The sequence below is a fragment of the Centropristis striata genome, chromosome 17 (assembly GCF_030273125.1).
Source record: "Centropristis striata isolate RG_2023a ecotype Rhode Island chromosome 17, C.striata_1.0, whole genome shotgun sequence".
NCBI classification, from domain to species: Eukaryota; Metazoa; Chordata; class Actinopteri; order Perciformes; family Serranidae; genus Centropristis; species Centropristis striata.
This window is the reverse complement of record NC_081533.1, coordinates 19,849,025-19,863,079: the sequence shown is the minus strand read 5'-3', so window position 1 is coordinate 19,863,079 and position 14,055 is coordinate 19,849,025. Positions and strand designations below refer to the sequence as shown.

The 14,055-nt window shown below is 39.4% G+C and overlaps 1 protein-coding gene across 1 annotated transcript in view; it reads left to right on the top strand.

Annotated features, from left to right (window-relative positions):
• The window catches only part of LOC131990219 (adhesion G protein-coupled receptor L3-like), a 229,100-nt gene that overhangs the window by 174,435 nt on the left and 40,610 nt on the right, over positions 1-14,055 (top strand). The window contains exons 13-15 of the mRNA XM_059355625.1: positions 5,733-5,855; positions 8,411-8,616; positions 11,014-11,190. Coding sequence (XP_059211608.1) covers positions 5,733-5,855; positions 8,411-8,616; positions 11,014-11,190 — 506 coding nt within the window. The remainder of the gene's footprint in view (positions 1-5,732; positions 5,856-8,410; positions 8,617-11,013; positions 11,191-14,055) is intronic.

The window sequence follows — 14,055 nt, the reverse complement described above, 5'->3', positions numbered from 1 at the left end:
AACTGGAAGCTAAATTTAAAGAGTGTTTGGTTCAGTCTTTGTGATGTTTTCTGCTGGTTTTTCTCTCACGTGTGTGAAGTGTTTCATCCTTCAGTGGCCCTGCCAGTTGTACAGGGGTTACAAAGTTCACCATACTGCTATTGATCCGGGATGCTCTCATATTGACAGCAGCGCTCTTGAGGCTGTGGAACAAGTGTGAAGGTCACTGGATTAATTCTTTCTCCCTCACAGGAGGTTAAATCTGGCAGGGCTGCTTTCGTCTGATGGCAGTCAGCTGTAAATTGACAATTACCTCAAATGATTGTGCTTATATTCATGTCAGTTATTAACCGGAATTAAACACTAGTCATGCAAATGAGGGACTAGTGCTCATTATTTAGTGTATAAATACCAATTGAGCAAATAGAACTTCTGTCATCAATGTTTTCCCTCTTGGTGCCTTTCATCGGATGTAGAAAAGTAAAATTTATTAAATCTGCAGTTTACACTGTGAGACATTTAGAAAGCACAAAGTTAAATTAAATAACCTTTTTTTTTTTGCAGACGGCAGCTAGTGGGGCAAGGGGAATTAAGAAAAAATAATGTTATGATGTATCGCCCTCTTCTCAGAACAAGTGGGGTTCTTTTTTCCAAGTTCCTGCTGCCATGGCAACCTAAAAATATAGGTCTAGTGACTTAAAAGGAAGCAAGCGTAAGGAGAATTAATAAAAATGATTTTATTGTATCTGGCACACAATTCATCTGGGTATTAAGGAGATTCCAGGCTCGTTCGGAGAGGGGAATGAGACGATGCCTGCTCAACTGGAGTGAGATTTTATAGCACATAGTGGTAGCCGGGTTAATTATGTGCTGGTGACATGTTTACTAGGCCTTATCTCTCTGTTTGCTCTGCTTGTTTTTTTCTCATTTCTTTTTTTTTTTCAGCCAGTTGGCTCCTGCAATCCCTCATGCCATGCAGGGTAGTTAAACGAGGACAAGAGGGCCCATTTAAACATCAGTGATCACCGCAGCGGCTAATCATTGATCTCTCACATTGAATTACATGTAAAGGGTTTTGTGTGCAGGTGTAGTGTAGCTCTCCAGCACCTGGTGACACACTCCCACTGTCTCACTGTTTTAGAGTAAACAGTACGAAAGCCTCGCTCCAATTTTCAGCTCAAGCTTATAATGAGATCTATTTTCTTCGCTTTCAAAGAAGGATATTTCCTCACCCATTGTGTCTGTGTTTGTGTTTACACGTCACAGTGCATGTGCTCGTCTCAGGCTTTGTCCACGCAGGAGTGTGCTTCACTCTCCGCATGATAATCTTATGAGCAGATTTCTGCCGATTAGCGTGTTATTTAAACGGGCTTTGAAGGTATAGCCTCCGGGTCCAACTACGACTATGGCATCAAAGGAATTCCCTAAAGCCCATTGTAAGCTCTTTTACACAACCACACAGGGAAAAGAGAGTTGGAGAGGGAGAAGAAAAATGCTTCCTTTATTCCAAAGGCAGGCTTGGAATCCAGGGAATGGTGATCTATCTGGGGTATTGTCTTAGCTAAGTTGAATAGGAATGTATCACCAAAACCCCTTGGCCTTTGCAAAAGCACAAGAGAATGCTAATACAAAGGGTTTTTTTTTTTGGAGGAAAGTACGAGAAGCCTTGGTATGAGAACGGAGACAAAGGGAGGATTAAATGTGGCCTCTTTGAGAACTAACCTTTATCAAAGACACAGGTGTCATAGTCCACTGACATCAGATTGTCAGCTGAATGACTTATCAGGCTAAATGAAGTTTCTTTTTCTTCTACTTGATGGAATTGTGTGCCGCCGATGTTGCGATTCCGCTCTGAGACTAATCTGACATCCCGTTTATGTGTTGGGCCAGAGATGAGTGCCATTAGCGTAGTGGCAGCGTCATTGACTGTGAAATGTTTGGACTGATTATGTCCGAAATCACCTTCTCCGACAGACGAGAGTGGCCGATATGAAAGCGTAATTCCGTCTCGAAACACTGGTCGCCTTTGTGAAAAAAACATCCAAATGCATTCAGTCACAGGCACTTGCTCGAAGGGATAGGTTATACAGCACAATTTTGTGGAAAAAATAAGGAGCCTTCAAAAAATCCAAGCACAAATGAAGATAAATCTGGTTGAAGTCCTTGGACAGGTGCACTTTTGCAGTCTCCACTGGCTACCCGGCAACCTCATTGTACATGTCGACTTTTTTATGGATTAAACAAACACAAACTAACACAAAAGTGTTAATTAGTCATATTTACAGATCCTGGTTAGTGGATTTTACAACCAAGACTAACAAAAAGGAAATAAGAAGCTAACCAGCTGCTAATAAGCACATCCTATAAAATGTTGAACTCTTCCTTTAAAGTCTTTTAGACATCTAGATACATATAACCAGTTATTTTTTTATAGAATTTCAACATAAAGCAGTTTTATACGGCTACTTTGACACCTTTATTTGCAAAGTCTGTACAAAAATGGCTAAAAAAAGTGCCTTCCTTTACATAAAAGATAACCATCATCCATTCTTTACTACATCGTTACTTCGTGAGATGCTGCAGCAGGACGGGCAGCATTTTTATTAGCTTCTCTCACCTGTATTAGTCCTTACCGCTCACCTCATCTTTTGGAATTTGACATTTGTGCAACTTCTTTCCTGTACTTCTACCCCGCAGTGATTCAGTGGATTCATCTCAGTGCTTTGGGAGTTAATGTGACATTTAGGAATGCCTAGACTTCGCACAGGTCACCGGCACTCGAGATTAGAGCACACTCGACTGCTTTATTAAACTGAAATTGTATCATACCATAATAACTTTGATGGAATGAGCTTTTTATTTCAGCTGGGCTCCTATCAGCAGCTCATTTTCCTCTGCTGTATGACGCCGGAGTCTTTGAACCATAAATTAGGAGCTTGCTTCAGACACAACAGCTGTTGAGCTGCTGCAGAAGCGAGCTCGTCGTCCCTAGCTGGTCTTTATCTCCTCCTTGTATCTCTGCTTCACTCAAGAGAAAGATTCCTTGAAATGTAGATGTCTTTTCTTCTTTTTCTTTAGGCCAAAGACAACCTTTGTTTTTACATTTTAAGAGTTAAACACTGTCACCTGAACACTTGATCGTCACTTGATTAAGAGGCCTATGGCGAGACACAAACCTCCCCTGTGCACACAGAGTTGAGAGGGAGGCTTCCCTTCAAAGCCGCGTGAATCTAAAAAGAATATGTTGCAGTTAGAGCTCCGTGAGGAAGCTTAAATTAACACAATTAGCTACAACGGGAGAATGGCTTCCTACATATGTGACATAATTGGATATGTGTAGAAGGATAGGTCTTGTGCCACATGGAGTTCATGTGCAAAACAATTTTATTGTTCATTTTAGTTTCGAACTTCTGTTAAGACATTATTGGATGTTATTATTAAAGATAATTACTAAGGATGTTGATGTAAAGTTTTGAAAATTCTGCTCAATTGCCTTTCATGCATGGCACAAAAACATAGGATATTCTGTTAAACCCAAGAGCTGGATGCTCTCTGGATGACAAAAACATTTGGGGGAAATACTAATTGACACAAACCATTTAGGATATTTACCTGAATTGGTATTAAGAAATTATTATTATTATTATTATTATTATTATTATTATTATTGTTATATTAAATAAATTTGCTTTGTCTCCTCATAAAAGTTTCGTTTTTCAGTTTGTAAAATCAGAATTATATATAGATATAAAACTACACTGTTACTCATAAAGTTTTTTTTTAACCTCTTTCCATGAAATGTTTGTGACAATGTGACAGATAAAGTGCATGTCTTCTAAAAGCTTTATTAATCAATCAATTCTAAACATATCACAATGAAAATAATGATTGTTATTAGAACTTTATGGGCAACAGTGTGTATGCTACATATAGTACTTTTATCGCGAACAGACAGAATTGATGAGGAGGCTCCTTCATTCAATACAAGGTCAACAGATGTTTTCTCCTCCGATGAGGGCGGGGCTTAAATTTGTGCACAAAACCAAAAAAAATGTCATTCAGAAAACACTGTAAAATAGCTGTAAAGGATTTACCCACATAAAAAAAACATTAACTACTTTTGAAACTGAAAGGGAACGCTGTTCCACCCTGCTTTTACTCCTGAAACAGCAGTCCATGGTGCCCCCCCATTTAAACCACTATGTATGAGTACTTCTGATACTTATTGTACATAGTCAGTGTATTATCTACAGTAGCCTGCTCCCAGTTTTGAGAATCAGAAAGGAAGTACTTCTTTGGATGGGAGCAGCAGCAAAACTTATTTCAGCCATCTACATAAAGTAACACCTAAAAAGAAATCATTATCAGTTTAAGTGTATGCTATATTTCAAATATTTTTTATTGCTTTACTTTGCAGTCAGACAGCTCTTTCCAATGGGGAACTGAAGCCATAAACCAGACTCCTTTAACAAAGACAGTCATTTTACCTTGCAGAACAACTGAGTTGCTTGTCCATTGCTGCCTTGATCAGCTAATTTGATTGTGTTATTGCATGACTTCAGTGAAATCCAACTATTTAAAGTCACACAACACCTCAAACAAACTTCTGCAGTTAAATGACAGTCAAAGGAGTCTAGTGGAAATGTTCCGTCGGAAAGGGCTGTGTGACGGTAACTGTGAAAATATTATAAATATAGCATGCACTTAAACTGATATTGATTTTTTTATTTGGCTAAAATATGTTTTTGCTGCTGCCCCCATCCACAGCAGTACATTGCTTAGCTCCCCTGCTGTTACCACTCCGGCTGCTCCAAACTGCTCCCAGCCATCTATCTAAGTAATACACTGACTATGGATAAGGAACTCATATAACCCCACTTCAAAATAGCCACACTGTCTCTTTAAGGCCTGAGCTGTAAGATATTGCACTGCAATCATAGACTGTATATAAATAATGGACGTAGTCACCGTGACGTCACCCATTGGTTTGTGGCCCGTTGGAAGCCTCGAGTTCAGCGTTATACTCGTCGCCATCTTGCGTCGCCATCTTGTTTCCGATACGGGGAGCAGACCATATCTGGACTGTGGAGGAGGAGAGGGATCTGATCACTGACTACAGCCTCTCTACACCTCAACCTGACTGAGAGAAGCTGCTGCTAATTCATTAACTGGAGCATTAACTGGGATGTTAGTTTTTGCTAGCAAAAAAACAAAAACAAAATGTATGTTTCTTACCTTAGAAAACTGAGCAGCGACTCCTTGGAGTGTCTGTTAGTCCAACCAAACACTGAACAAGACATTTTTACTGAACAAAACGTTCAAATAAACATCATTAAGTGAAAATACAGTGAAAGGGTCAAAGTTATGAGACCAAATCTGTAAATGTCCCTTTACTAGCGATTGAGACCATATTGTTGTCCTGAAAAAAATTTCTGAGGTAATAAATCAAGTCAGAAGTTTTCAAATTTTGCACTGAAATGAATGGGCAGATTTTTTTTGCAGCCAAACTTAGCGCCCCCTGCTGGAATTTTCGGTGGATTGCAGGCTTAAGGCACTTCCTGGTTGGCCTCCAAGCTCAGACACGGAGATTGCCGCCTGACTGCAATTTATAGTCTGCTGCACTTTTTTTGTCTACTATATCTATTGTGTATCATGAAAATCGAACTTATTGATTACAAACTGCTGTCTTCTGTGTGTGTGTGTGTGTGTGTGTGTGTGTGTGTGTGTGTGTGTGTGTGTGTGTGTGTGCGCAGAGCTGGAGGTGGCGAGGATGAGCACAGATGGGAATTTACCTGATCTAAAGTTCCCACAAACTGGAGGACAGGGCAACTCTATCCACCTCTCAGCCAACACTCTAAAACAGCACGGAAGAAACGGTGAGTAGTCTAACCTTTTGAATGTACTTATTGTTCCCCTGTTGTTGGTTTGAAGAGTAATCATGCCTTGTGCACAGCTTCATTTGGTGCATTATGTATAACTCAAGTTTGTGATGTAACAAATTTAACAGGCATTGCTATCACCAAAATACTGTTCTATTACTTGAAAAACGTTGTGGCACACAAGATCCACTGTAATTAATCAAAGTCTTTTTGTTGATTTAAAAAAAATAGTAATTTGAATCTGGATGTGACATCACATTGAGCTGCAGTGGTTTTGTAGGAATTTCATTACAGATGAATAACTTTCAATTTGCCTCCTAAATCCTTTGTAGGGCTGCATATAAAGCGCAGGAATCATTTTAAGACTTCAAAAAGGACCCTGGCTGTAGAATTAGTTACATTCAAGCACTGCCTCTAAACTGTAAATGAGGCAGTTAGACACAATACATAGCTATTTTCGGCAGGAATACAGCCTCATCTTTTGATTTTATTATCAGCCCATGCAAATCAGAATCGACTCAAGCTGCGCCCGGTGCCTCTCAGCTGGATGACTAAATCCATGTCCAGCCATGCCCAAGCGGATCATTATTGCAGGGTGGCGGATATTTCCCCGTCATCCAGCGCTATAGCACCCAAATTGTTTTCTTTTCATCTGAGTGAGTGATCTCAGTCACGGCGGGAGAGAACTTTCTTTCATATCAGTGCTCAAAAGTGAGGCGGCAGGAGGGGAAAGAGATGTGTGTGTGAGCGAGAGAGTGGAGGACATTAATAACAAAGAAAAGTGCTTACATTTGTCAGTGCCAATAGAGGAGTGGTAATCACAATTTTTGGATGTTGAATTAAAATAACTGTATTTGTCGAGGTAGGAGTGATTTCTCATTTTATCCTCTTGTGGAAATGTTTTGGCAACCTTGACACCGGTCTCTTTTTTTTTGTCAGTTTTACTGTTTACAGTTTCTGATTTTGTGTTAAAGCTTCAGTGGAAAGATTATTTCCAGGAATATGCTAGCATTTAAAGGTATAATGTGTAACATTTCCTAATTATATGTTATTATGTAATATATTTTGATGAGTTTTGTACAACATTATCCAAAGTATTCCCAACAATTTTCAAACCTCACTGTCATCAGTCATTGGCATCATATACCCTTTGCACAAGAGTTGTGGTTTTCTGCCACAAGCTCTCCTAAATTGACTCCAATTTTAAACCACATATTTATGATACACTTTAGAACTTTAACGTAATATTTTAACCAGAAGAGGGTTTTTAGCCGTTGGACATTTGGATCTTAAGTTATCAGAGAAACAAGCTGATCAAACCTGCAGCTGAGCACCAGGTCTCTGTGTGCCAGACTGCATTGGAAAAAAACATATTTTTAACATGAAACTGATTTATTCAGTGTTTTTATCGATTTTAATCATTGGGTCCATTTGTTTGAAGAAGAGAGGACCTCTGTGGATAATTCGTCTCCTGGTAATAACCTGCTGAACGCTTAGATTTTAGGTTATCAGAGAAATGAAGAAAAGTGAAGGAATACATACTTGGAGAAATTGACTTTAGTGATGACATTTCTCTGTCTTTTGTTATTGTTTAGATTAAGAGACCCAGAGTGGCAGAAAATTACATTTGTGCGTTTAATAGTATTTATAAGCCATATACTTCAACTTCTTCTACTTGAGGGAAATCTTATAACAGCATACAGCATACAGTCATGAAAAAATGATTAGACCACCCTTGTTTTCTTCAATTTCTTGTTCATTTTAGCCCTTTATCAGGCAAAGAACTATATTTTGTAACTTCAGGTAATATTTCGAGGAAAAAAGTTGTAAATTTACTAGATTAAAGTGGCAAATCTACAAGAAAAAAAGTTGCAGATTTAAGAGAAAAAAGTGGGAACTTTAACCCTTAATAGGGACTCATTGGAATACTTGCAAATTCCAAATTTCAACCCTAGAGAATATTGGAGGATATTACATACTGCCAGAATGTGTAAAAAAAACATACGAAAATTATATTTTGAGAAAAAAGTTTAGGAGATTAAAGTGGCAAATCTACGAGAAAAAAATGCGCAGATTTATGAGATTTAAAGTGGTGAATCTGGGAGAAAAAAGTTGCTGTTTTCCCACTTTTTTCTCGTAAATCTGCAACTTTTTTCGCGCAGATTTGTCACTTTAAATCTGCGACTTTTTTTCTTGTAGATTTGCCACTTTAATCTAGTAAATTTGCAACTTTTTTCTTGAAATATTACCTGAAGTTACGAAATATAGTTCTTCGCCTGATAAAGGGTTAATGCCTGGTACAACTAAAGGTACATTTGTTTGGACAAATATAATGATACCAACCAAAATAGCTCATAAGAGTTTAATTTAAGAGCTAATATCTAGGCATTTTTCATGATTTTGTTGATAATAACCAAACTAATTATCAAGAAATCCATGGAAAATGGCTAAATATATCAGCTCTCAAATCCATGTATTTTAGACATATCGATAAGTGTGGGTTTTTTTTCACTCTGGTGTGACTGACCATTCTTCCTGATCTTTCCCTGCAGGTGAGATTAGGATAGCGTTCGTCCTGTACAAACACATCGGCGTCTACCTTTCGACAGAGAATGCCAGCATGAAGCTGGGCAGCGAAGCCATGGCCACCAATTACTCCGTTATTGTCAACTCACCGGTTATCACAGCTGCCATCAACAAGGACTCTAACAAAGTCTACCTCTCTGACCCTGTCATTTTTACCATCAGACATCTACAGGTAATTTTCCATCCCTGAATGTGTGTCCTAGATGTTTTTGTTTCTGCTTTGATGCGACTGCCTCTGCATTTAATGTGCTTTTTGTCTCTTTTACTTTCACACAAAAACACTCCTGCATATGCGCCTCCCTAATAGAACCCTTTCATCACAATTTTCTCTCTCCCTTAAGTGAAACAAAAATATAGAAGTCCCATCTCAAACCAAGAAAATTAAGTTAACATGAAGTTTTATTCAAAGGAAGGTGTGAAAAATTGCTCGCAAGGTGATGATGGAGATGCATCTTGTTGTTTATTAGTTTGGAGAAATAGCAGCCTGAACTCCTGAAAAAATATCAGTCATATTGAGCCTCACTGGAGGCTGCTTAGTCATTTTGTGGAGTCGCGACTTCTCTCCCTCTTGACTCCATTATCTTCTCCACACTCTGCTACCCTCGAAATATCCCTGTTTTGTCTAAGAACAGCGCCCTCAGCGATTATCAGGGATGGTGAACAACCGTAAGAGAATTGCAGCCGGTCTCATGTGTAGGCGGGACCTGGAAGGAAGCAACAACGAGAGGAAAAAAAAAAACACCAAGCGCAGAGGGAGAGAGAGAGTAAAAGGATGATAGCTTATGGATGTCAGAATTAAATGGTGGGAAAATGTCAGGGGGCAATGTCAGCGCAGTTATTGCTGTGACTCACCTGCCTTAAGTGTAATTTGTAATTTGGACTGTAGATTCAGTAATTTAACTGTTGCTCTAATGTTGGGGCACCGGTGCTTTTATACCCTTTTCTTGCTCAGATCAAGTCGGTTCCATAAAGCAGTGCCCTTTTGGAAAAGTTTGTTTTCTGCACTGGAGCTTCCTCTCATAACACTTAAGCGCAGAAAGAGAACTGCTGCCTGAATTGTCATTTCATTATGTTAAAGCGACATACACATATTTACATATAGAGTGCATTTTGTGTACACCGAGGGCTGTACAATAATCATATAATAATCATGATGACAAAGTTGTGCAATTAATTAATTTTAATTGCATGCAATATTGACGTTTTGCATATAGAGCACTTCCGCTGGTGCATCAAATCAAAAGCTCCCCGTTAGCTGGTAAACTGGTAAACCGGTCGGAGGTGTTGTAAAGAGAATGCTCTGATTAACCGGTCTCTGCTTCTCAAGCATAGCTGCAGGCAAGAACATCTTCTAAATCTTCTCTGAGGGGATAAATATTACCTTTTTATTCAGTGTACTGTACACTACTCTATTATTACTGTTTTTTATCTGTTTGATTTATATTTGGCCCTATGAATCGAAGATAAATAAGCGTGATAATCGCACCCTCAGCCCGAGGTAAAGAGAATGCAGCCCCCGGGATAATTTATCGGTACCAATGTATAATGCGCATCCCTAGTTTTATTATTTATTTCAGGTATGTTGAGTTGACTTCATCTTTGCCCTTGAAAATAATCGTTAGTTATCTTAACTCTGCTGCTGAGGCGGGCGGGGTTCCTATTTTTTTGGCTTCCCACACTTAAGTCCCTCACTCAACCATTAGGTTTTGGATCACTGGTCTTGTGGGATGATGATGTGTCCTCTAGTTATTGTTTTGCTTCCTTGCCTCGCCACTTAATGGGACCAATTAAATCCATTAATGGGACAGAGGGTCATCCTATCTCCTTGCTGTGGAATATTTTACACAGGGTTTAGATGTGTGAAGGGTAAACTCAGTCAGCGGCAAATTTACATTCACAGAGGATAAACCTTATTAGCCTAATTACCCTACAGCAAGTGTGAAACTATGAAAAACTACGGCTCCTCACGGCGTTAATAGTAAGACGGCAGACATGTTTAACCTTGGAAGCTGTGAGTCACAGAGGAAACAATTGTGTGTGTACTCTCCTTTGTTTCCGTTGCTGCAGAAGAAATTAGGCTCAAGAGAGAAGGGCAGTTGATGTATCTATTTATCAGCAGTTATGTTTTGTTGTGCTTGTGTGTTACCCAACCTCAGTGGTCACGGGTGACTTTTAGAAAATGGCAAGTGAGATAGCAGCAAGGCGTGCTTGTCGTTAGGCAGGCACAGGCAGCAGTGGTACCCATTAAACAGTGGGGCAGTCCATTTTCACACAGTGAAAGTTAAAGAGAAAGGTCAGAAAACACAATGAAAAACAGGCATGAGGCCGCTTGATGCTGTATGACAGTAAAACCACCTGCTATTCACTTCAGAATGATTGCAGTGAGGGGAAATGAGTCTTTTTCTAAGATGCTTATTTTACAAACAAAGAATGGTTGAGATGAATAAAGCTAATGTGTGATTAACTCCAGTCCCCTTTGTTTCACTTCACAAGGAGACACTCTGTATTTCTCACTGGTATTAATTCCACTGTGTCTGATCCTACTGATTATGTGTTTGCCCTCTAACAGCAATCTGAGGAGAACTTCAACCCCAACTGTTCTTTCTGGAGTTACTCCAAGAGAACCATGACGGGTTACTGGTCAACACAAGACTGCCGCTTGCTTGGCACCAACAGGACACACACCACATGCTCCTGCACCCACCTCACCAATTTCGCTGTCCTCATGGCACATGTGGACGTCAAGGTAGGCCGGCTCTTTTCCTTTTCTTGCGTCTCAATCTACCGACTTCTCCGCAAATGCAGTTGAGAGAAATTAAAATGAATTGATCCATTGTGGTTTACCAGCCAGTCCAAGATGATTGCTTGACAAGAAAGCTTCAGGCAGTGTAAAGCATTACAAAGCAAACACACATCTCTTTCACCACTATTTCTCAATAATACGTTTTATATTCCATGCTTTCTGACCTTCACATCACTTTAAACTAACGTTTAAAGTCCAAATACACACAGCCTAGTCATATAGTTTTAACCAATGACCCTGTCAGTGTAAAGTGTGTATTGATTGCAGCCATTTGAAAACCCCAATGTCTGAAGCAGCCAAAATATATGATTGTGCTCCAGTGCATGATGTGTTTTGTGCACACAGCTTTTAAATAGCTGTGGTATACAATGCTTGTTTGAAACACATTTTACACATTGGTTTTTTATAAATAGATATATGTTTTGGCCTTTAAACCTTTTTGAAAATCCATTTTCAACATCAGCAGGCATTTGTTGATAGCTACTTAAGGAATATGTCTTTACCTGTTCTTCTGCTACCTGGCTTTGTTTGCCCACGTGTGGAAGAGTTTGGGCATCCATTTTGGTTTTGAAAATTGCATTTCAGCCTTGTGCTGTTTACCTTCAAACACAGCCTTCTCAAATGTGATTGGTCAATACTACATAGACTACAAGTGGAAACCAAAAAGCTTCAGATACCAAAATCTTGCTCTGCAAGATGTGCAATCATGTGTAGATTTCTGGGAATTTTGTTTATATGTTTTCTTGCCAGGAGTTTTGCATTTTCTTGCTTGCAGTTATTTAGAGCAAAACCTAAATGTGTTTATTAGGTTTGAATCCTAACATCAAGATTTCTTTTGAGTCATGATCCATTTCCATCTGCCTCTTTATTCATGCATGAATGTCTTTATTTAAATATTTATGTGAAGACAGAAAGGAGGGGAAAAAAACATTTACATTTTATCCTCATATTGCAGAATTATCTCAGTGCACTATGTGGTTTCTGCCTTCGGGTAACAAAAGTGAATTGAGTACAGTAAGTGTGATGTGAAGTGTCGAGAACAGTTTATTGGGAGGTACTAATGGAAGTTGGAAAAAAAACTGTTCAAGTAAAGAAAGTGTAATTTGGCTGTAGATTTGTGTGAAGTTATTATTGTGGGCAGCACTTATCAAAGCTGAAAAATATATATACTAAAGGAGAGGAGACGGGTAAAATGGAGCAAGTTGGACAAGGAAAGTAGAGGAGAATTGCCGGTCAGAGAAGAAGTTGTGCCGTACTGTAGTTCTGATGCTGACAGACGGCTTAATTATTTCTGTCACAGGAAGTTTGAGGAGTTCGCTGCTGACAGAGTGGAGTAGTTCTTGGTATCTGGTATGGCATCTGTCTCTCCAAAGCAAAAAAAAAAAACACACATTCTTAGGGCCGTCCCAGTTGGCGCTTGTCCACAAAACCACTAGACCTTCCTTCAACTCCCTCGATTCCCCAGTCCGGCTCCATCCCTAGTTACATAGTGGAAATGCACAAAGCCAGTTTCAAAAACATTCATGCACACAATAATTCACACAATCTCAAATTCAGTTGTTTTTTGCCTGACACATATCACTCCAGGGAGGTCTGGGTTGGGGGTGGGTTATTTCTAGCTAGAGAGAGCCACTGTTTGTCACTCAGCAGCGTGACTTTTGGACCCACTAAGCTCTCTGCAGGGCTGAAGCCGAGTCTGGAATAGAGAGGGAGCCGCGAAGAATGGGATCCTTCACGCAGTGAAAGCAAAGCAGCAAAAGAAGAAAAAAAAGGAAGCGGTAAAAGGAGCGCTTTCAGTCAAGCCAATCCCTAACATTTTGGAAAGCCTGGCTTGCTTGTGGCACTGCATTCACCGGAGGAAAGTGGACAGTAGTTACACCCCAGTTCTGAGTGAAAGCGTTTTTTTTTCGCCTCCCTTATTCTTTATCTTTTCCACTTGGATGTTATAAAAGGCTGCTTGTTGGAAGGTGCCACTGAATGGGAGATATGGAGGCTTTTTATTTGCCAAACTGTCACAGTGTTGTATCTGAGAACACAGTGAATGTAGGGAAAGTGGGAGTGTGTGTGCGCGAGAGAGAGACAGAGAAAGAAATTTCATAAATTGAAGAGACTATCTGTTTTTGTATCCATGGCAACAGAACATACCACTGCTGATCTCTGCATTGTTATTACTCATTACCCTCAGAGCAACAGATTATATTCTAACCTTGTTTATTTCTCAGTGGCATCTCGGAACAGAAAAAAAAGATAGGCAAGCTGTAATTACAATTTTCCTTTGGAGGACAGATGCTCACTACAGTATCACCATCATCTTTCATCTTGTTGTTTTTTTGGCCGATGGATCGCACGCATGCTACTCTGGAATAATGATAGTGTTATATTCAGGGATCTTTATGTTCGCCTTAATAAGCTGTCGTCTGTAACGCGCTTGTACATTTTTAGCACCAAGTCATGATTGAATTCAAAGTGCCACATGCTTCACGCAAATGAGAAGTGGCAAAATGTCACTGCTTCGACATTATGACCGCTGTCATTTTGTCCTTGACAGTGATTTGAAGTTAGTAATGGACACTTGAATTTGAACAGGTTGGATGTGCAGAATTTAAATGTGAAATGTATTTCAGCTCACTTGAAAAGGACTCCAATCCTGTCCTGGGAGAAGTTGAGTTACAGATTTTTTTTCTCCTTTTGAGATGTGATTCATCGTCATATACATCCTATATATATATATAATCGTAGCTGAAATGTTACCATAAACTATAGGCTTTCAAATGTCTTTCACCTTTCACTCTTTTGAGACCAGACATT